This window comes from Lonchura striata, chromosome 7 (assembly GCF_050655825.1).
Source record: "Lonchura striata isolate lonStrDom1 chromosome 7, ASM5065582v1, whole genome shotgun sequence".
NCBI classification, from domain to species: Eukaryota; Metazoa; Chordata; class Aves; order Passeriformes; family Estrildidae; genus Lonchura; species Lonchura striata.
This window is the reverse complement of record NC_140709.1, coordinates 9,623,266-9,646,697: the sequence shown is the minus strand read 5'-3', so window position 1 is coordinate 9,646,697 and position 23,432 is coordinate 9,623,266. Positions and strand designations below refer to the sequence as shown.

Genomic DNA, 23,432 nt, shown 5'->3' with positions numbered 1-23,432 from the left:
AGACCATGATACTCTTACATTTTTCTAACACCTGAGCCACCTGATCTACAGCTAACAGAGTAGTGTTTTAACAGTGCTGTGTTTCTGAAGATTATTCTTCATGTGTAAGGCTATCTACTTTTATAGTACTGGTGATTGTCCTTTATGTTTGAAGGGTAACAGTGATGGTGTGCTGCATTACAGACAGATGCTCTGTTTTGAAGAGGAAGTCATCTCTATGCTCTCTGGGAAAGCCAATGTATGCCTTCTATGAGATTCCGTGGAGGGGCATATTTATGGTCATGTATGAAGTGTCACAGTCCAACCTGCAGTGTGAATGCAATTGCTAAGCGTCCACATACCTTAAAAACATACAAGATGCTTCCTATAGCAAAAGCAACTAAACAGTACTATGAACAGCATAAACAGTATGCACCTTCTAATAACACTATTTATTCCGGTTTGTAGTTACCCCTGAACATTAAAGGAGCACATTTTAACACTTTAGTTCTATGGTAACAGCCTGCTTATAAAATATTTATAAAACAGATACTTAAAGATATACTTAATTGGCAAAATTTATCCACAGCCTGAGGCAAATGACATAAATATTTCGATAATCAAAATCCAAACAAGCAATTAATAGATTCTTGCCAGAGTAGGATTAGACTACCAGATCAAACTTCCTAGTAACCTCTCCAATATTTCACAAAGAAATTGCTTACAGGGACATTAACAGCATACTGCAGCCCTTGAGGAAGTCTATCTTGTGCATCCATTTCATCATCATTTTTTACCGTCTCCTCATGGACCATGAGTTCATCATGTGAAATCATCTCTTGCTGTCGAAGTTCACTTTCCTGTAACACTTCATCTGTTGCAAGAATTTCCTGGTGCGGCATAGTCCGATCTTGAAGCACTGCCTCTTGCCGTTCTCGCGATACTCCAGACTGGTCAGATACTGCACCCATCCCTACCATAGCCCTGGATGACTGCATCTGGTCTATGCCACCACATTTAAGAAATAATCCTCCCAGCTTGTCTTCAATGTTCATTCTTAAGTGCAATTACCTACAAAGAAAGTTTTAATAGTAAACATCTACAATTGGTGCGCTTGCTCAAAATTTTTTACTTAAAAACATTTTATAAGAACTGAAGTCAGTACTCAACAAACACACATGCAGTCCTAAAATTGATACTGAGTAAGAACCAAAAGTTGGGTATCTTTGAGGAATGTCAAAAGACTCTCTCCTTTTGCATGTACACACAATTGAACATTTTCAAATAAAAGGTTTCAAATCAGCGCTCCTGACAACTGGCAAAAGTAAATTAAATGACGGCTAATTCCTCCTTCTCATTCCTTAGAAAACTTTTAAATTTCTCCTGTATGCCCTCTTTGCTCTGTTCTTTTTTTCCATTTTGACTGTCTTTTATAAACACCTTTCATATTGGTCTTGTTCTTCCTACTTCCTTGTCCTTTCACTACCCTTCCACTGCTGTTACCCCAGCACGTTGCAGCTCCGGGAACATCTTAATATCCACAAGCAAGAGAAAACTGGGCTGCATCCAAAACAGCAGTGGAGGGAGGTGATTCTGCCCCTCCACTCCACTCTCCTGTGACTCCACCTCCAGTGTTACATCCAGCTCTGGAGCCACAACATAAGAAGGATGTGGATTTGCTGGAGCAAGTCCAGGGAAGTTAAGGAAAATTATCAAAGGGCTGGAACATCTCTGCTATGCCAACAGGATTAGAGAGAAAGAAGGCTCTGGGGAGACCTTACTGAAGCCTTTCATTACTTAAAAGGGAGCTTTTAAGGTGGAGAAAGAACTTTTTAGCAGAGCCTGTTGCAACAGGACAACAGGTAATGGTTTTGGATGGAGACATGGTCAATTTAGACTAGATATAAGGAAGAATATTGTTAAAATGAGGATGCTGAAACACTGACACAAAATGCCCAGAGAGGTGGGAAATGTTCAAGGCCAGATTGGATGGGGCTGAGCAAACTGATTTAAGTGAAGATGTCCCTGCTCATTGCTGGGGGTTGGACTGGATGGCCTTTAAAAATCCCTTCCAACCCAAGCTATTCTGTAATGATGTTATGAATAGCTTGAAAATGTAACTTTATAGCTAAAGTTATACATCAAATAAAGACTCAAATAGAGAGGTCAAAGCTGTTCATAAAAGACAGTCACAGTGAGCAGGAGCATTAGTGAGGAAATATAAATTCCAATCATGAAAAGCAATACAATTCACAATATTCTAACAAGTATCATGACATTATTAGTTTTTAGCACAGAGCAGGAGGCTTTTGTGAAGCTGGAAGTGGCAGCGTCTTCTCATTCTACTAATCAATATATATGCAAGGTAGTTCTAGGACTCCTCCTTGGCACACTGGATGTCCAGTCAGAGCAGTCAGTCTCCTTCACCCTATTCCCCAGGCCCATAATCCCTACTACCCACTCCTCAGTGCTCCTTGTGACAGACACACCAACAGAAAGACAGACAGACATGCTTCCTCCACCTCTCTGCTCCCACAGCCAGAGAGCAGAGGCAATAACACACAGGCCACAGCAGACACAGGGGTGCGAGCAGCAGCACAGTGGAGTTGGACAACACACAGCAGGCCCAGCTGAAAGCACCAGATGGGACCTTGGGCAGCATCACAACAGCAGCAGCACCTTTGGTTTTGATGCATTCAGAGTTAGGATACAGGTGTGATGTGGGTACATTGCTAGACATCCGCTTCAAATTCCATCCCCCTGAGAGTGCAGCATGGAGAAAGGATCCATCTCCATTCAAGTCTAAAGTCAGAGGCTATGCTGCCTTCCCTGCAGCTCACAATGACTATTCATAACCAAAGAAATCAGGTCTCTCTATGGGTTATGTCCACAGAAATCAGGTCTCTGCCTAAAACCAGCAGGGCCATCACTGCAGAACTGCACCACAACAGCCCATGCCAGTCTAACAGGCTGCCAACATGCAAAAACACTACATCAAATAAATGTACATCAGGTGTCTAAATTTCCATATTCAGTCTGATCCATTTGATCACTTTCTAAATAATTTTCTTCTCCATGAATATATTTCAAAAACTCTCAGTGTATCTTAATATTTGTGAAGCTTTCTTTATATCAAACTACATCAAGTTTACAAAATAAGTAGTGGTTTCTTTTTAGGTAAGATCCTCGATTACTTGGTAGGAATGGAAGGCACCAGCTGAAAGAGCTGAAAAAAAATCTCATGAAGTTCTCCTACATTAATATTAATATTGGTTCTTAAGATTCTGAAAGTAAAACTAACTCAATTTCTTAAAAAAAAAAAAAAAAGAAAAAAACAACTCACAACACACCTCAAAGTAAAATGCCGATTCACACATCCTGATGGCAAGTCATGTCTTATAACTCAAAAGTGAAAGAACATTTGTCCCTATTCTGTACCGTGAGAGTTTCTAAACTTCCAAATACATCACAGAAAAGCTGACAGCCAGGATGGTCTGACCTCTCTCAGTTTCAAATATTTAAGAAGTACACCAAAGGAAGAAGCTTTTCAGGTAAATACTTTTTTTATTATTTTTAGTAAGCCTGGATCTGCTGGAAATCAGGAGGACAGAGTCACCAAGCTAAATGTCTTTATATATGACAGTGTCATCAATCTTTTTAGCATTCTTCCTTCCTACATAACAAGTCCATTTTAGGGACCAAAACCACCCATGACAGGAGAGGAACATGGAAAAATTCTGTTCAGGACATTTATGCTTGTGATTTGTCCTTTTTAGTTCTCCTGCAATTCTAACGTAAGTTTGAAATCATGCTTTTGATTTTCACAGTATCTGTCTTCAAATATGGACAACAATTTCTTAATGCCTTGAGTATGCTCAGGTAGTGCTATGTGACAAACTGACTCTCAAATTAATCCAGTTAGAGTAAGAGAATGAGATGTCTTCAACAGAAAATGCAAGTCTGGTATGCCATACAGCCACTTGCAGACATTATATAATCCATGAAGTATTTTTCAGATGTAACTGGGAAACCAAACTGATAGTTTCTCAGCAATAACACAAACAAACAAACAAAACCTGGCACAGCACTAAGGCTGTATTCTTCCCACCAATGCAGATCTCCCAGAGATCTTGCAACAACATCATAAAAGAAGAAAATGAGGATTAATTTATCATCTTTTTGGTTTGGAATATCCTGTGCCAAGTGAGAAAGGTGAAATAAAAGTGAAATTCTTAAGATATGGTAAAAGATGGTGCAAAAGACCTAAGGCTGAGACTGGTTCTTTTGGTAGAGCATTCTAAATACCTAGCTTGAAAGACAGACTTCAAGGAAAATAAAACAAATATATCTACTAATTTCAGACTTTATCTGAATTCAATCCACACTCAGGGTACATCTCACACAAATTGTCATTCACTATGCTTTTGTTCCACACTACAGAAATACGACAGCATCAGATCACTGCAGATTCTCCACAGGAATTACGTGGACAGGTATGAGAATACAAGAACTCAAGATGCTGAAGCATATTCAAGGGAGAACAAACAGCACCAAGTGTGAGAACATGGTGGCCCTAATCTGTCTGATCAGGCCACTGGCAAGAACAGCACAGAAGGCTCTTCCACATGGAGGACGATATGGCCATATCACTCAGAAATTAGGTAGGAATTGCGGAAATCCTGGATTTAAAGCTACTTCCTGGCAGGAAGTTAGGCAGACTAAGAAGCTGAGTGTTAACCACACAGAAGAGCCTGCTACTCTCACCAACAGAGGCAGGAAGACTCCTGACATGCCAAACCTTGGGACAGCTGGCGAGATACAGCAGCTCCCCAGAGGACAGGCCGGCTGTGCACTGGTGTTCATGGGTCTTGCTGGCTCGCTCAGCTGCCACGGATATGGAAAGAGTTTCTTTCTCACCCTGACTAGCAGGTTTAGCACAGTCATGCAACTGAAAGCCCTCAAGTTATCTTCTAGCCATGATCTTGAGTCATATCAGAAGTGGTGTAGTAAGTGCACTGCTTATTAAATCAGGCTTTCAAACACCTGGCTTTTCAAAGAAAAATAGTGAGAACTCAAAGTGTTAGGCTGCATATGAGAAGTAATGAAAAACAATGTAAGTTACGTGACTTACAGGTGATGTTTTAAAACAAAGAACCACAAACAAAAACAGGCTATTAATCCAAGCAAGAAGCATCCCAAATGCAATTAATTCAGTAAAACACTTGTAATTTGTCAAGTGACACCTTTCGGCTCACATAAAAGGAATCCTATCATTCAAATTGAAGACGAGAAGTGTTCTTGGAAGAATGACAGTGTGATAAAGAAATGTAAGTTAAAAGCATTCAAACAGGAACACTTTACCAAGCCTGCAAAGATTAAATACATTTTTAAGTGCAAGATGCATTTGTGAAATAAAGATCAACTTACTTAGAGATTATCTCTAGGGAAGCTACAAAAATGCAAACCACATACACACACACACAAGCAAATTTCTTGGCATAAGACATTGCAATCCCTATTGCAGACATGTTTTTCATGGAATTTCAGAAATTCTATTAAGCTTCACCACATAATTTTATTATTTTTCTTAATAGTGTATAGTTCCTCTATAAACTGACAGAAAAATAGCTGTCAACAAAATGTTTAAAGAATACATTTTGCTTGATAGCGGTTCTCCAAGCCTTTACTGTAGGGAAAGCATCTGACAAGAGACATCTACAGGCAGAGCTCCCTGGGGAAGAGAGAGAGGAAGGGGAAGGACTGCCTGGAAAAGGTCTCACAGAACCCTGCCAGCACCTTCTCTTTTCACAGGGTGCTCCACAGCTGCCTGCAGCACATCCCCAGCCAGTGAACCACATTGCTTCGCTCAGAAACCGCTGCTTCGCCAGAGCCTCTGGCTGCACTTCACAACTATTCATTTCAGGAGCCCTGACATCAGCTTTTCCAAAATCTTCTGCACTGAGCTGGAGAGCTGAGCAGCAAAGACAATATTCCTAATTAAAGAAACAACCACTTAAATGAAAACATGCTGCATGAAAAGCATGACAACATTTCAATTCAGAATCAAAAATAAAAATACCATCTAGAGAAAACATTATTTGATTCAAAAAGTCTGCTGGGATGGTGGCTGCTATGGAGGAGATTTGAACAGAGACCCGGAAGGAAAGCAGTAAAATTTGTAAGTCATCAGAGTACAACACCAGGTCTTGCTCTTGTTCTCCACTTTGATTGATGCTAAGGGTTATTCTGTCTTCTCCCTTCTTTTTTTAAGCATGAAATAAGGCATTATTTAATTTAATGAGCAAGTACTCAGAGATACTAATTGGGTTCACTTTAAAAATAAAATCCGTATGTGCAGAAACATGAATTCTGCAGGATTTAAAAGACTGTGACAGAGGAGAAACGAAAACACGTTTAAGGATTAACAGCAGAGACAAAAAAATTAAAATCATCTGCAATTTAGTATCTATTTGTAGAACAGAATCAATGTTTTTGCTTTTTCTTTTTAAGTAAGATAGACATTTTGTATTTGTAAACAGTGTCCTGCGAAAAGTCTGTGTTGTTCTAGAACTTCTACTACTCCTTTTAAGTGTTAAAAAGCAGGATTAGCTGCTTTCTATATCCATAACCCACTCCACCCTCTCTCCTACACTATCTTCTCCCTACTTTTGCAAAGCAAGAAGGAATGAAAGAAGGCTGAGGCAAACATGAAAGGAAAGCTGTTAAAATAGAACTATTCTTCTGGTTTAAACCTGAGCTCCTTCTGAAAGGCTGTAGAAAAGACTTGTGACAGAAATATGACTTTCATTATAGCAATAAGCTCTCTTTGACCATATTTTCTATGATACAACAACTCAAACACAAGGGCCAGGATGCACAACAGAATTCTAACTAGCCTTTAGCAATCCGATACTGTTCTGATGAAAACTACCTCCAAGAGTCCCCTCACAAAAGCTGACACTGTGCTCAGCCCAAGGTATTAAATGGTTTCAGGGTAACCTTACACTAGGAGTAGCCTGATGACATAATTTTAGCTCCACATTTTGGGAAGTGTTTTCATTAAAGACAAGGCAAAATTCCTAATGAGCCAATAACTGAAGCTACAGAACACATACCTGAGCACTCCTTCCACATCCTTGCTGCAAGAGCTTTGGGAAGAAGGAGTAAGTACATGCAGAGCTCAAACTACAAAACATATGAAGGTTACTTGTGCAAAATACACACAGAATAAACTTTCAAAAGGCGATCTGGGGAAACCTCTCAGTTTCTTAGGGCTCATCTCTATGGTCATGCTGCAATTATTTGTGGTAAACTGTAAGCTTAAATTAATATAGTGTACATAATCTATAAAACTCCCCAAATGAACATTCTCATTCTAGCACAGAGTTTTTTCCTTCCCTAATTAGTGGAATAGTGGAATTCACTTTGGAAAGGTTTACTCCAAATTTAAAAATCAACACTTTTATAATCAGAACAGTTTACTGGCATTAGTAAAACCTTTCTGAATAGCCAAACTTCTACAAAATCAACTACAGTTGATAGGCCATTCCAGTGGACATTTGGTGTGCTTTGTTATTTACCCAACTCTCAATGATACTGCAAGAAACAATCCAATACAGGGGGTACCTGCCCAAAGGGGAGTGTCCTGCACCTCTTCTCCCTCAGACCTCTTTGTTGCCTGCTGAGAAGGGAGTTGGACAAAACCATTCCCACAGAAAAGCCATGAGGTTTGTGTCAGTGGGACAGAGCAGGGGGAGGACACGGGAGATGGGCAGTGAGGAAGCAGGAGCAGGGAACAGGAGTTTCTCCCAGGAGTGGTCAGTGGCTGTTGGATCAGATTAAAGTGCATTGTGAAACTGCTCCACAAAGGCCATGTGCACACACAGATGAACACCTCAGAGCTGCCATCCAGACATACCCAACGGCTACAACAAATTCAGACCACGGGGAAAATGGCTATCTACATTCTCAAATGCCTTCCTCCTAAAATGAAGTATAAAAGTCACCAATAATTCTACAATTCCTGATGCTAATGAAGAAAGAGAAAGCAACAGGGCTCAATAGCACGTTTAAAACTACTAAGGTTTAAGCATTTCCATGAATGAAACCAGCACCAATTCAAGCCCCTCCAAAAGGAAGAGAAAAATTAGAACTGAACAGGTTCCTAACATCCACTTTAAATCCCTATCAAACCATGAAAAATGCTGACTACTCTCATCACATCATAAAATATATTTAGTTGCACTATTAAAATATGGCCATAGTCCAATACAAAAGGAAACAAAACTAGCTTTTATAATATCAAAGGTTCAATTTTTACCATACCACAGAAGCCTAGAGAGTAAAGAATAATACCCTTCTTAATGGTTCTAAATAAAGAACATTAAATAAAATTCTCTCTTATTCCCACTCAGAAAAATAACACTCAGCTAAAAGAACTATTTTTAAATTAACACACAAGTATTTTTAAGAATCAATTAGAATGTGTTGACATGCAAAAAGAAAGCAATCAAACATAAATCATCATGAAAAGGTTAACAGATCATAAAATCAACACATTCTAAAAGGTAACGTATGATACACTCGTATGACTTGTTGCACAGCTTTTTCTGAGTGCTCCATGTTGCTGAACACATGCCAGTGCAGGGCCTGATTCCACCAAGATTTACACTCATACTGAGCTGTGAATAGTCCTATTACAATCAACAGGATTACTCACAGAAAATCTCCTTATCGTGCATAGAATTATCCATGTGTGAAAATCTTTGTCACCTTTCTTATCCTGAAATCTGTATTCCATCATCACCAGCAGAGACATAATTTATTATCAAATGTGCTTTTAGAAAAGCTTGTGATGCTGTATTTAAAAAGCCACAGTGCCATGTCAAAATCCACAGAGGTGTCACCAGTGTCACAAACATACTTTAAATAGCCTAAAAATCACAGGCAATGCTACTTTTTGTCTAGAAAAGAAAAAGCCATTGGTTTTGTGGTAAATTATAAACTACTAGATAATAGTTATTTTTGAGAATTTCTCCCACTGAGTAGTTAACCTCAGAAGAACAACACACGATTTCTGTCTTTGCACCATGAAACTTTGACACTCAAAAGTGCTCGCTCTGGGGACTTCTGATGACATTTATAATTAGGAAAACAAGCACTACACATAACTAAGGCTACCTAGCATCTTCTAAGTAACATTTTATAACTTCAGTTCAACTGGTGAAAATTTTGTGAAATTTCATTTATCTCATGCATGCCCCAAACTGAAACTTTATAAAAATATTTCAGATAGTGCGTCAAATGGTTTTTGATTTTGACAACAGTGCAGTTCTATCACAAAGCTGAGCCAGTCTAAAAGCTAAGGTCATTGGAAGGGGCAATCTCTCCTCCTAACTCTGAGAGTCCACCCTCTCACTGGTACCTCCTCTAATGCACAGATTTTTAAAAATATGATTTTTTTTTTTAAAGCCCTTAAACTCCTTGGGCCTCACAACTTCTTTACTATCTGCAAGTATCTGTGCATCTCTACTCATCACAAGCACTATGCTAGTGCTGCTTTACAGAAGATGACAACCTGCTGTTGCTCTCAAATTGGTCCAAACACCAAAGGTCTGTACATGGGTGTGCACTTCTTCCTTCCTCTTGGTGAATAAAGAATTGGCTGGATGGTTGCACTCAGAGAGCTGTGGTCAATGGCTCAATGTCCAAGGGGAGGCCAGTGACAAGTGGGACTCCTCAGGGCTTGGCACTGGGACTGAGGGCACCCCCAGCGAGGTCCCAAAGACACCAGTGCTGGATGCCCTGGAGGGAAGGAATGCCATCCAGAGGGACCCTGACAGGCTGGAGAGATGGGCCTTTGTGAACTTCACAAAGTTCATCAAGGCTGAGTGTAAGATTCTGCAAGTGAGACAAGGCAATCCCAAGCACAAATACTGGTACTGTACTTCTTTAAAATACAAATATCATAAATATATGTGCATGCGTGTGTGTGTATATATATATATACATATGTGGTTTTCTACAGCACACTGGATGGAATGCTCCATAAAAATATGTGAAACTAGTCAGACAGATTATAATATCCTTTCTCTGCTTCTTACAAGTGCCAAAACATGCGTGAGTCACAGAGCAAAGAAAAGAAAGCTGTGACCATTTAGGCAGTTGAACCCTACCATGCAAAATAGGATCAAGCACTTTCTACAAAAGTTTTTTAAAAATAGGTGATCAATAATTATATTTGGCACATTTTCTGGCTGCTTACTCTGACACATTTAGGTCAGATTTACCCAAAATGCTGAGTACTCAGAGCTGCAATTACGTCACTTACAGCACTACTTTAAAAATACAAAGATGAATGCAATGCTGCTATTTTAATTTTTAAAAAAAGCCCTTAAAGAGCTCAATGGACATCCACACCAAACACAAATTTTCGTCTTGCTCACAGGCACCAATTCTCCAGCCATAAAATAAGAAATATCCATTTCCTCTCCCTGAGGCATAGTAAAATACTTGTAACAGCAAGCAATATTCAATATAGGTCACAAGGGTGAACTAATCGGTTTTGGTGCTCTTGTTCCTGCAGCCTGAGGGGAGAAGACAGCACACCTCGGATGGGAAGGTAAACCTGGACCAGTGGCTGAGAAAACTGCTCAGAGAAGGTGGGTAAGAGGGGTCTGGCCTCCCCAGGACCTAACTACTGACCAAAAAACCCAACCAGCAGTAGGTTTCCAACTAACATGGAGCAACCACTGGTGCAGAATGATTAGAGGAATGGGGCACACCAGTGTAGGACTGCCACAAAAGAAAAGGTGCTTACCAGGAAAGGTAAGCATGACAATAAGACTTTGAAAAGAGAAACATTGTTTGCCACCATGATGCAACAGAACTACGAGAGATTTAGCTTTTTGCAGCTCTGCCACTGCATTTGGGGCTAATCTGTTATCTTGGCAAATCATTCCCCCTCCCATCTTTTCATTTTGTGTCTCTAAATCAATGATACACCTGGGATTTAGGTGTGAAGCGAGCAGCAGACATTATCTCTGAGGGCCTCACAAGCCTACTGATAACTATTACAGAAATTTCACAAAGTAATATATTCATTCTGCCCTCAGAGCAGGATTAAGCAAAGCACAGTAAGAGAACACACGTTATGCAACAAGAAGAAAGCAAAGTACAGAGCAGCTGCTTATCCAAGTCATGGACATTCAAAAAGGTATGGGCTTTGGGGTTCATGTATCATGAAATAATATGGCATAATATTAAGATGCAATATATTAATAATATAACCATAAGGAGGATGGTAAAATTAAGTGGCACAGGTAAAGCTCAATGCTGCTATTTTAAGGCTTGCCTACTTAATTTACACCTAAAATTGCTCTTTTAAAACCATGCTTTTCTTGTAATATCTTTACTTCAACTTGTTTTCTAAAAGACCATCTACATGTACTAAAGAAAAGCAGTAATTACAGAAGAATTCAAGACAATTACTTAATACATCCACACAGATTAAATAACATTGGACAATAAGCTAACAGAAGTATAACCAAGAAAGTTTTGCTCAAAAAAAACTGGAAGTTAGCTGCAAAAGCCATCTTAGAGGTTCTGGAAGACACTCCTCATTTAAATACATGACAGCACAAGGAAAACTTACAGGAAAAAAACCAACACTATTCTAAACCATAGGTGAGAAGGCCATGAATATCAACAATGCAGATCTTACAGAGCACAGGTAGTATTTCTAGATCTTACTTCAGCACTTGACATTATTTCAACATGGGCACTCAGGTTGTGAAAGCAATGCAAGTATTTTAGAATTCAGGAACTATTCTCCTAAGTTCCAATTTCAATTTTAGCACACCACCATGCATAGAGCAGGCATTTTTTCTATAACTTCATTTCAGCAAACCTATTCAGGGTAAGATTACGTTCTGTGTAACATCTCAAAACAAATTCTACAAAATGTTCTTTTCTCTCCCTAGATCAACTTTCCACCAGGCAAGGAACATTTTCTCATCTCATTCTTCTGCAGAGGAAGCATTGTCATACCTCAGTATAACTTCATTTTTAATGCATATTTACTTAATTTCAACTGTGTTTCAAACACACCCTTCATCTATCTACACATGGAACAGAAGCTCAAATAATCCAGTTAATCCGAAACATGATAGAATGAATACCTCTTTAGCAAAAGATTCATTCCAGACAGACCAAGTAAATCCTATGCTTTCTCTACTGCTTTTCAAATACCACAGTGTTACCTTCAGGGGTCAAAAATCTGGGCCAGGAGACCTGAAAGAGCCTAAAACTCAAAGACATACATCTCTACTCACTGCTCCATTCTTCAAACCTTTATTAAGGTTAAATAAATTATCTATCCTACCTATATTAATAAAAAAAGGCCTTTTAGTGACCTACCTATTCTATAAGACTAATACACCTGGCAACTAAAAATTAAATATCTACTTCACATTTGCTAACACGAGGCAACACACATGTAATATAGTCAATGGAAAAGATAAGCCCATTATTAATCTCATCAGGTAAGAAAAGGAATCACAGAATATTCATGACATTTCCAAAAAGCATTTGGACTCTTCAGAGATGGCAGCTCTGGAATATAAAACCAGTGCAATGACAATGATTTAGGTATCACTAGAGGCAGCATCTTGACCTGCATACCCTGGTTGTAGCCCTTTCTTTCCTTTAAAGCATGATAAAAATCAAAGAGCAGAGATGTTGTGACACTATGTTAGGGAGAACACTGATCAACACTGAGCCAGAAAAAGAAAATCTATCACTGTTCTTCAAATATTCAAGCAGTTACAAATTGGGCACCAAGGAGCAATTTTCATCAGTGGAATCAGGGATTGCTGTGGCCTAAACAGCACTCTGTTAAAGCATCAGAACAGTACCAAGCACTTTCATCAGGAATAAACAGAATATTCAGCACATAAAACTGACATGTGTTAGTATTTAAAGATAGTATGAAATCAGCCAGAGGAGGAAGGAGTAGAAATAAACTCTAAAATCATGGAAGTGAGCAACCAGGTCACTTTCTCAAAACCCCTCCTGGAACACAAGCATGTTACAGCCCATGTACATTTGCCAAGACAACAAAGAAGGTTTTTTTAAGAGCATACTCATGTCCAGTTAGGATTTTTTTTCCACACTGTTGCAAGAAATCCACCACCTCCCTACTGCTAACCAACACTTGTGGTGAGATTAACTCAACTAAGAATTATTCCTATCCCACTTACATAAAATTCCAGAATTGTAAATCAGCCTCTTTTAATTCATTTTTAATCTCAATGACCCTCACTTAAAAAAAAAAAAAAAGGCAAATCAGGTACTAAATCCAGTGTGCTTCTGCAGTGTATCCTCTTCAAAAGACTATCCACAACCTTAGCAAGAACTTCCAGGTAACTGTTCAAAAATGGTATGAACAAGGAATCCCACTGACTTCTACCACATATCCCAAGGTGATTTTTCCTCATTACAGTTTTAAATTTCTCAAACAATTTTCAGGCACTTAAGCCCATTTTCAGATTGAGACAAGCCAAAACATGAGATGTGTAGAAACAATTTTATAAGAGCAATAATAACACAGATATCCTGGCCCATTGACAAACACTGAAAATAATCCAAAAAATAAAACACAGACTTCTCAGGATTGTGCCCTCTTGAATAAAAAGGTTGTGGAAATTGGATTCTACCTCAATGACTTTTGTGCCCTGCAGCTAATTCACACTAATTAAATCCTAGAATACACTAAAACAAGAATTCAGAATGATTAAAAGATATGATACATGTTTATAACAATTCCTGTAATTACTAGGAATAAAAATTCTGAAGGTTCTTGATGCCATTAACTCACAGACCAATAATTAAGAGCTACCATTCCAAACAGGTCTGAATTTTTTTGAAAACCTATAGTCAAGTAACTTCATGATTAAGCCAAATCTTAGTGGAATACATTCAATATAATCTGTATTACTGAGTAAGCAGGAAAGCAATCTGTAAAGCCAGAAAATATTCTGACAGGATTGAGAAGAAGAAAAAAATTCAGCATATTCTACCTTTATGGACTGCTTTCCAGCTATTGGCTCCTCATCCATCCATGTTAAGAGTCTCACACCGATGCAGCTGCACTCACCCAGTTCCCTCAATGCACAGGTGTGTCCCATAGGTAACACAGCAACCATTTGTTACAGAATCCTCAAATGGTTTGGTTCAGTAGGAACCTTAAAGATCACCTACCTCCAAACCCTCTGCCAGGGCAGGATACCTTCAACTAGACCAGTTGCTGAGGGCCCCATCCAGCCTGGACTTAAATAGTGACAGGGATGGGGCATCCACAGCTTCTCTGGGCAACCTCTTCCAGTGTCTCACCACCCTCACAGTCAAAATGTCTTCCTAATAGCTGCTCTAAATCTACCCTGCTTCAGTTCATTACCCCTTGTCCTAACACTACCTATTCAAGTACCCAAGATAGAAGAACCAGAGCCAAAGCTTCTCTGCTGAACTTGTGTCCAACAAAATATGGGAAATGAAGAGTTGCCCAATGTTACAGCAAATTCTAGGCACATAAAATGTAACTGCAACAGATTCCATTTTTTCTGCATGTGCAGCCACTCTCTCATCACCACCACAACTGCAGAAAGTCCCCTGCCTGTCCTGTGACCTACAAGGAATCCAGGAGTGACACAAAGGCACCCTAGACAGTAAAATGTGAGCTCATGCAAAGAATTGACAGATTAAGTTTTCTATCAGTTTCTCCTTTTACATCGCTGTTCCTTGGAAAGTGACAGTAAATTCACATTTAAAGCTGCACTACATTTGATCCAATATAGTGTAACACTGATTCCTACCAGGCACCAGCTGAACATGCCTGGGTTGCATGATCTACTTTTCACTGTCAGATTCAGACAACAAGCCCACTGGTTTTGTCTACAAACTGCCACCTACTTCACATCTTCCAGCAAAATACTGTGACAACTGGATGATCATCCTCTGTGTGCTCCTCTTCTATAAACCCTATTTTAATTCCCCTCTCAGTAACTTAATTTTATCACTGGTGATCATAAAAAAACACATTTCAAATACATAAAAATTCTCTTCTATGAGTCATTTAAAAAGACAACTTCGTAATCTCTACCAGGAAAAAACAACACTAAAGTCAAGTAGCTTTTCCTTACTTCATTATACCCCATAACAATACAAGCTTTCCTGCTCCTCAGAACACAATCACATAACTTTGACATCTTTTTGCTGACTCACACAAAAATTCATCACAAAATACAACTGTCAGATTCACCATGACAGAGGAAGCTCCTGAGAACCACAGCCTAATAAAGCTTTCCTCTTTGAAGGATGACAGCAGTCTTTCCCATATGAAAGATTCATTTTTATTTGATATTGTTAAAGCAATATTCACTCAGGACACCTTCACACTAGACTTTATTTTCAAGAAAACCAATTATAAGGTCAGAACAGGAGTTGAAAACCAGTATTTCATGGGCATGTCTGGAAAATCTGCAAGTGATTTTGGTAAAATAACTGCATAACATGTTGGTGCCCTGAGGATTGACCACCTCCTTCTGCAGCTGATCTACAGTGGACAATACAAAACTTTTCTTCAAAGTAAGCAGTGCAAGATTACTCTAGCAAAAAGGGAGAGTTTACCAATCTATTGTGAAGAACTTCTTTGTTAAAATAAACTTTACAGACACAAAAAAGAACATGTCTTAAATTTATGTATATAGTTAGTTACTGTTGCATCAAGAACTGCTCAGTGCTATAAATGACCAACTTAAAAGCCTGGCAATTGCCATCCATTTCACATGTATTTTGTTTGATAGAGACAGACATGTAACAGTGACCTATGTTAGAAACCACTGTGTGTATGTGGTCAAAACCAGAGGAGAATCATGCCTCAGGAGATGATAATTTCCTTCAGAGCACTCCTATTTGACACACTCTGAAATCATCCACTGAATCTGGAAATTCTGACTGTTATAATGCCTACAGACTAAAAAAATCTTCCATGCATCCTGTGAAATGTATTTATTTCTTGGCTTACATACTCACTTTGCTCCCTCTTCCCTGCTTTTACAAAACTGAAGAATGTCTGCAGGGCAATTCTAAAGATCACTTGTTGAAAGCAAGCCTGGAGAGTTTTCAGTACCCACGGAAACCTGCAGAAACCCACTGCATTTAGAAACTGCTTCCTTGCTTTGCCCCTTCCCAGTGTCATCCCAGGCACTAAAACATGCTGCTTATTGTTTGGCAAAATAAACTTCACTTTATGATGAACATTTCTCATTCTCCAGGACTAGAGATTTAGGCCAGACAGCATCATAAATACATGCTATTAGAGTCTTCCATATACATCTGCATGCACACACACTTTTTAGGAGCATTATCACCATTTCCTTGATTCAAATACAATCCTAACAACAGAAAAAGAAAAATCTGACAAATGTTCAGGGCAATCACAGAGCAATTAATATTCAGAGAATGTAAAAAGTTGAGTTTTCCCTTTTCTTAAATACTGCTAGTGATCATATGACTATGACACACCTGCACAGCATCAGTATTTCTCACTTCACCTCTTGCATTAAGGTAACATGACCTGGTCATGATGTTACTGGCATTGTAAAACTCTCTAATGAAGTCTTTTATATCCATGGTGGGGTGCATAAGTAGCAAAAGTTAATAGAGACTTTATGGGAAATGATTACAAAAACATTTAAGACAGTTGTACAGGTTTTTATGAATGGGCATCTTTTAACCTTGCAGATGCAGCTGCCATTTGAAACTATTTTAGAGCAGAAGGCTCTATCAGTCACATAGCTGAGCTCACACAGATATCACAACAGCCTTACACATGAGTAATATCACATGTTATATCAAGAAATTGGCTTATGGACATTTTACAGCCACTTTGATTTTTGATTTTGGTTTTTATGTTAGATTTTTTTGGTTTTTTCCAGTGCAAGAGATCTAGACAGTTTATATTTGATAGGCTGTTCATAAATTACAGTCTACTGCTGTTTGCAGGTTGGAACTTCTTCCCACACAGATTTCATTTTATCATCAGACTGTTTAATTCTGCGCTTATAAAAATGTCATCCTAGTCATAAGGGAAGAATCAGACAGCACTGTCTTAAGATTTTCTGCACATACCGTGACAAGATGCAGATACTGTGATACTAATATGCCAGTAGAGCGTATCAGTTCCAGGATCAGGCCAATACACATGCTGTTATTGAGCTATGGCTTGTTGTTTTCAAAAGTGCAATGAAATAATAAAATAATATAACCTAGTAATACATTAACTACATTACAGTATTCACAGTGCTACCCCTTGATATCATAGCCTGGAATATACTAACACACTGATAATATCCTAAGAGTACATTAAAAATTATTTTGGAGCCAAAGCAGTATTCCATATTATCTCCCAGAATAACATTCTGATGGTGTGAAAGAAGTAGTCAGGAGATTCTAACCCTTCTGTATGTTGTGGATTACACAGTCTTTCTAAAAGACAGTGAATTTTCCCTTGGGACACACTTACAATCAAGTTTTGTGAGAACATATTATAGAGTTTTTCCAAGTATTTTATCCAACATTAATGAATGCCATATAAAAAATATCTCTATATGGAGTCAGGGGAAGATAATTTAATCACATATAATATTTGAATACTCACATATGTTATTGTATTTTAATTTGTACAATAAATTGTAAGTTAAATAGTTTAAAATTTTATCACTTGTGCAGTTTATGGAATTACTGCTGATGTATAAAACATTCCATTCTATGTAGATAAAAAAAAGTATATTTAAATTGTATAAAGAGTACCAGCTAATGAGCTAAACAGATGGGGTTGTGTATTTAACTTCACTGGAAAGTACTGAAATAAAGTAACTAACACCATTTGTGTAAATGAAAATAAATCTCATGAAAATCTGAATGGATTTTCCTTTGTTAGACAGAAATTTGTCCTTGGCATATAATAGCCAATGGCTGTGGTTTGCTGACATGTCAATAGCTATGTCTCAGCTATTAAAAAACAGTAGGTTTGTACATCTAACTCAATACTAGCCACAAGGGTTTCTGCACAGATACTAATTTACAGAACTGAAAAAAGAAAAAAAAATCATGAATTTCAGCACTTCAAGAAATATAATTTTCCCAAAGTATTTCTTTCAAAAAAACCCAAACAAATTAAAGCGGAACTTAATCACAGTACTGATCCTTTACATAATTCCTGCAACCTGACAGAAGCAGACACCCATGTCTGGTTACATCCATGGTGCCTTTGTGGGACCACTTTTGTCTTTAAACACTCAGTTATGCAGATCAGACTGCAAGCTGAAGGCTTGAATCTATTTCATCATAAATGATGCTGGCTTGAAAGGCAGCTATCATTAAAATGCCAGGCAAAAGCAGAGGAAATACTTATTTTAAATAAAACCTATTATTTCTCTGTTAGACCCATTTAAGAGCCTTCAAAGTAAAAAATATTTCCACTGGTGCTTACTTTTCAATGCTTGTACCATTCATTTAACATATAAGACATGTTAAGTTTGGACAAGAAAGCTGGATGCTTCATTCCATGTGTAGGGTAACAGCAGTATCTTCATTTACAAAAGACACTACCAGTTTTACTATTTCTTATTTAACTTCCACTATTTCACAAAGAAAAATGCATTTTATATTAGAGCCAAAATGAAATCAAACTTAATCCCAAATTATGCTAAACACTTAAAAGGGTTTTGATAGATTAAGGCCCACTCCATCAAGCTGCTCCATACAGACAGGTCTCCATTTGTAAGAGCTCTCACAGCAATCCTCGCCCGAGGAAGACACTACAGAGATTCCAGTCACAAAAAAATCACCAATGTCTTGTAGCAGACACAAAAACCAAACCCACCATGTTTCTCCCCAGATTACTAGAATACAAACACTTCCTGCCCATTAGTACATTTTTAAATGTTTAACCTAAATCCACCTGCTAACAACTGATACCCTGAGCTCCACTATTTGCAAATCTGTATTATTGAACCTGTGGTGCAAAGAACGTATCTAGAAGTGAGATAAACTCTTTGATGTGAACCGTCACCATATTTCACTAGAGTAATATATTATTAGCATTCTGATAGTTCAACTCTAACACTACTGGTACACAGATATTCTCAGAGGGACGTACGAACTTCCAGCCTCAATGGTTTTACACCAACTGTCTTTAGAACATCTTCACACTCCACAGTGCTTTATATCCTCACACAAATAAACTTCTACACACTGAACTCAGAGGGAAAAACACTTTTGAAAAACTACATAACAATATTCCCAAAGTATATGTTCCTTCAGATGAACAATTCAGCCTGCAATACAACTTTTCACATTCTGAATAATTCTTCTCCCTTGTTTTTTTAATCACTGTGGTTGTTCAAGTAGCTACTTACCCACTTAATTGTTTGATTTCATGATCCATTATATTAGGTATGTTTCCATAAACAAAGTATGTTTGCAATACAGCAGACATGAAGCACACATGGACAAGACAGAATAACAGAAGCACAGACTACACACACATCTCTTCTCTCAGGTCTCAGCCTGAGGAGCAAAGACAGAGGACACATGCACACAGCAGTCTAAATGCAAAAGATCAACCTCATCTTTTTCAGCTTTCTTCATTTATATCAGATCACTGACTTAAGTACATGTATACTTGGGGAAGAGGGGCACGAAGACATCCAGAAAAAAATACAAAGAAAACAATTTTGGAAACTGAACACACACATACATTCAGTTGCATATTCATGAGGAAAGGCCATGACAACAGTTTTCAGGAAACTGCAACTGAAACTGAATTTTGTTTTCCTAAATTACTGCAACAAAAGCAGGCTTTGCTGGTCTCTCCTATGAATGTATGTGTCCCCTGCATCAAGAGGCTGCAGATCCCATGAGATCCACAGGAAAGCAGGCCTCACATGCTCCAGAGCTTCCGGTGCAGCCAAAGCTCCTGCAGATGACAGCTGTCACTGGACAATGCACAAACCCAAACACTGGGAGTGAACGCTGAAAAACTAACATGGCCTGAAGGTATGCAAACTTTTCACACAGCAGGACAGATTTTAAGTCTCAATCAGACCACTGGTTTATCTGGACTGATTTTGAGAAAGGATAAGAACACCTGCAAAAATTTGATGCAGGGTAGTACTGTTTTTCTACTTCTTCCCTTCACAAGGTATATTCACCCAACTCATGCAGAATAGCTACAAAATTTATACCACTTACAATAACAAAATTGGATACGGGCACTCCAAAATGTTGAAGCATGATGGGTGGGCCCATGTATATACTCCTAGCAAGCTTGTAAAGTACTACTGACACTTGCAAATAAGTACAGAAATAAACAAAGCAACTGAGATCCTATTCAAAAGAAAAAACACAGTCCTCTGTCATTTGTCCTGTCCACTGGCAAAGATGCTCCTCATCAGGACTAAGACATCTCTCCCATCTTCAACTTCTTGGACCAGAATGTCACGTGTATGCAGACAGAGATAGGTCATGCTCCAAGCAGACTTTCAAAGCAAGGCTAAAGTTTGGATCATTGGATTCCACACGTGTACTTTTTTTTTAAATCATTCTGCAAAATCTCTCACAGCTGCCCTAAACAGTTTACAAAAACAAAGTGATCAGAGAGAGATGATCTATGTTTGCAACATAAATGTCTTCCCTTTCCATGAGCCAGCTTAATGCAGACGCTGCTGCACTCACCCCAGCTGAGGTTTGGCAGGAATCGGGGGAGGAATGATGTTGATGAGTGAAAGTGTTTGAAGCCCAACTAATTTCTCTTCAACTCCTACTGGTCCCCCCTGCTCTCCCAAGCCACTTCCAGCCTGGCACTTGTTAGCAGCTCCCGACGCTGGGGAAAAGAGGTGCCGTGCAAAAGCTTCCTCCGAGCAGCTGAGAGGAGACTCTGAGAAGGTTATGCAGAAATAAAACCAAACGAAATGACTGTTCGCAGGTCGGCACGCTTCACCTATCTTACACCGGGAACAATGGAGAGGCGGGCAGCGGGAGGATACGGCCCGGGAGGACGGGGCCCGCGGGACGCGCTGTCCGTCCGTCCGTCCGTCAGCTCTTTGTCCGTCTGTCAGGCAGCCCCGCCGGCCCCATCCCCGCCGCCCCGGCGCGGCCTGCGCGGCTCCGGCCGGGGGAGCAGCGGGAGCAGCGGGCGGAGGGCGCCCGCCGCCTCCTCATCCCCGCTCCGCGCCGGCCTCTCCGCGCCGGGGCCAAGCGCGGCCCATGCGGGACGCACCGCGCCGCGGCCCCCCCTTCCTTCCTCCCCTCCTTCCCCTCCCTGTCCTCCTCCTCCTCCCGCCCTCCCTCCGCGCTCCGAACGGCCCCGCCGGCCCCGGCTCGCTCCCGCCGGCACTTACCGGCCGCAGCGCTGCGAGGAGAAGGCGGCCGGGCCGGGCCGGGCCGGAGCGCGGCGGCGGCGGCGGCGGCTCAGAGCGGCCGTGCCGCGGCCCCGGGCATGGCGGGGGCGGCGGGGCGCGGGCAGGGGGGGCCGGCGGGGCGGCGGCGGCGGCGGGGGGAGCCCGGGGGGAGCGGCGGCGGCGGCGGCGGCGGCTCCTTCCTGCTGCTCCGCCGAGCGTCCGCGGGCGGTGACAGCGACACCCGGCCAGAGCGCCGCGCGCGCGCTGCACCACGGGAAACGCGCCCGGAGGACCGGCGGGACGGGAGGAGGAGGAGGAGGAGGATGGGGATGGGGATGACGGCGATGGGGCAGCGAGCCGGGAGCCGCGCCGGGGCTGCGGCCGCTGCCGGGGCGGGCGGTGCCGGGTTACGCGGGTCAGGAGGCCGCCGCGGCCGTGGGAGCGCTGCCCGCGCCGGCCCCGAGCGGAGGCGGGGCGGGACGGACCCGTGGGGCATCGGCCCCGGCGGGAGCGGCCCCGCGCCCCTCGGGGCCGGCCGGGGCCCAGCGGGCCTCCCGGGGAGAGAAGGCCCGAGCGGCCGCCGCCGGTGTCAGGGACAAGGCGCAACTCCTACAGAATTGTTGTGGCTGGAAGGGACCTCTGGAGATCATCCCGTCCAACCCCCCGGCCAGGCAGGCTCAGCTGGAGCAGGTGACACAGGAACGCGGCCAGGTGGGTTTGGGATGTCTCCAGAAAGAGATTCCACGATCTCCCTGGGCATCCTGTTAAGGGCTCTGCCACCGTCAGTGTAAAGAAGTAAAGCCTGATCTGGTTCCCCACGCCGATGCATCTCTGGCGAGGCCCCACTGCAGACTGCCAGTGTCATCACACACGTGGCGTCCCTCGGACTCTCCGTGCCTCCAAAGCCATCTGAAAGTCCCAACATGAGTTTTCTGCACTGTAATCTCCATTATCATGAAGTTCGCCATGACCCTGCACAATAAACTATTGGGAGAATCGCTAGAGGCCAAATCTTAAAACCCAACGCCTTCCCTGGACTAGCTCTCCACCCAAACTGGCTGCGCCTCTGCAGCCTAGGCTGTGGCACGGTGTCACTTGTGCCTCTCAGCTTCACCTCTTTCAGGGCTTACCAACTTTTCCACCTTTCTCTAAATAAAGTCTTTCACCCAGCAACGCACTTAAACACGTGCGTACCTCAATTGCTCTATGTCATTTGCGTATAATTAAGCATGTGCTTAAGTGCTCTGCTGGATCGTAGCCAGTATCTGCATAAGCTCTGTTGGGTAAAATTTACCAGCTTCGCTGGGCTTAGCTCTGTGAGTCATTCAATCAGCAGAAGCCCAGAGCTTTTTGCTACAAGCTTAGTTATTCCCAGGCTGTCCTACAGGATCACCCTGTCTCCGTGATGAGGCTTATGCCCTTCACTCAGGTCCTGTTAGAAGTGAGAAGCATCTGCCTGGTGAGTCAGCTGGACGCAGGGTTTCGAGTTCCTTCTGCAAGGTGCATTAATAAGGCTCTGCACCCTCACGCAGGTCAGAGGTTGTGCCATCGAGTTACAGTGCAAGAAAATTCATTAAGAGGAGAGTATTAATGACACCAGGACCCTGGTGAAGGTCTGCCCTGACTTTGTGCAATATGTACATTTCAAAATGATGGTGTCGAGTACTCAATCTCTATGAACAGAGGAAGGGGTTAATAAAATGTAGCTGCATCCCATGCAGTCCTCTACAATTTTACACAAATACAAGAAGTGTCATTAACCCGCTTATTGAATAAAATGGGAAACATTTTGTTTTCCAATGAGTTTTAGAAACTGAGGGAAGACGTACATTTATTCAGCTTTGATTTTTTTTTTCCTTCAAAGACAGTTAACTTGGTGACTTTACTCATTTTTCCCTGTCAAAAAAAAAAAAAAATCTTTTGAATTGCATTAAGTCTCAGTTGGAAAGCTCAGCAGTAGAACCTGATTTTAAAACACACTGAGGAATTAAA

At 41.0% G+C, this 23,432-nt stretch overlaps 1 protein-coding gene across 7 annotated transcripts in view; it reads right to left on the bottom strand.

Annotated features, from left to right (window-relative positions):
• The window catches only part of ZNF148 (zinc finger protein 148), a 41,569-nt gene extending 19,970 nt beyond the window's left edge, over positions 1-21,599 (bottom strand). For 3 of the 7 annotated variants that reach the window (XM_085584172.1, XM_085584173.1, XM_085584174.1), the window contains exon 1: positions 705-21,201. In XM_085584172.1, the coding sequence (XP_085440298.1) occupies positions 705-1,034 (330 nt within the window). In that variant the 5' untranslated portion in view covers positions 1,035-21,201. Of the gene's footprint in view, positions 1-704; positions 21,203-21,440 lie in introns of those variants that run through there. The other 4 variants (XM_021526035.3, XM_085584169.1, XM_085584170.1 and 1 more) reach the window with 4 other exon arrangements.
• Between the last annotated feature and the right edge of the window lie 1,833 nt (positions 21,600-23,432).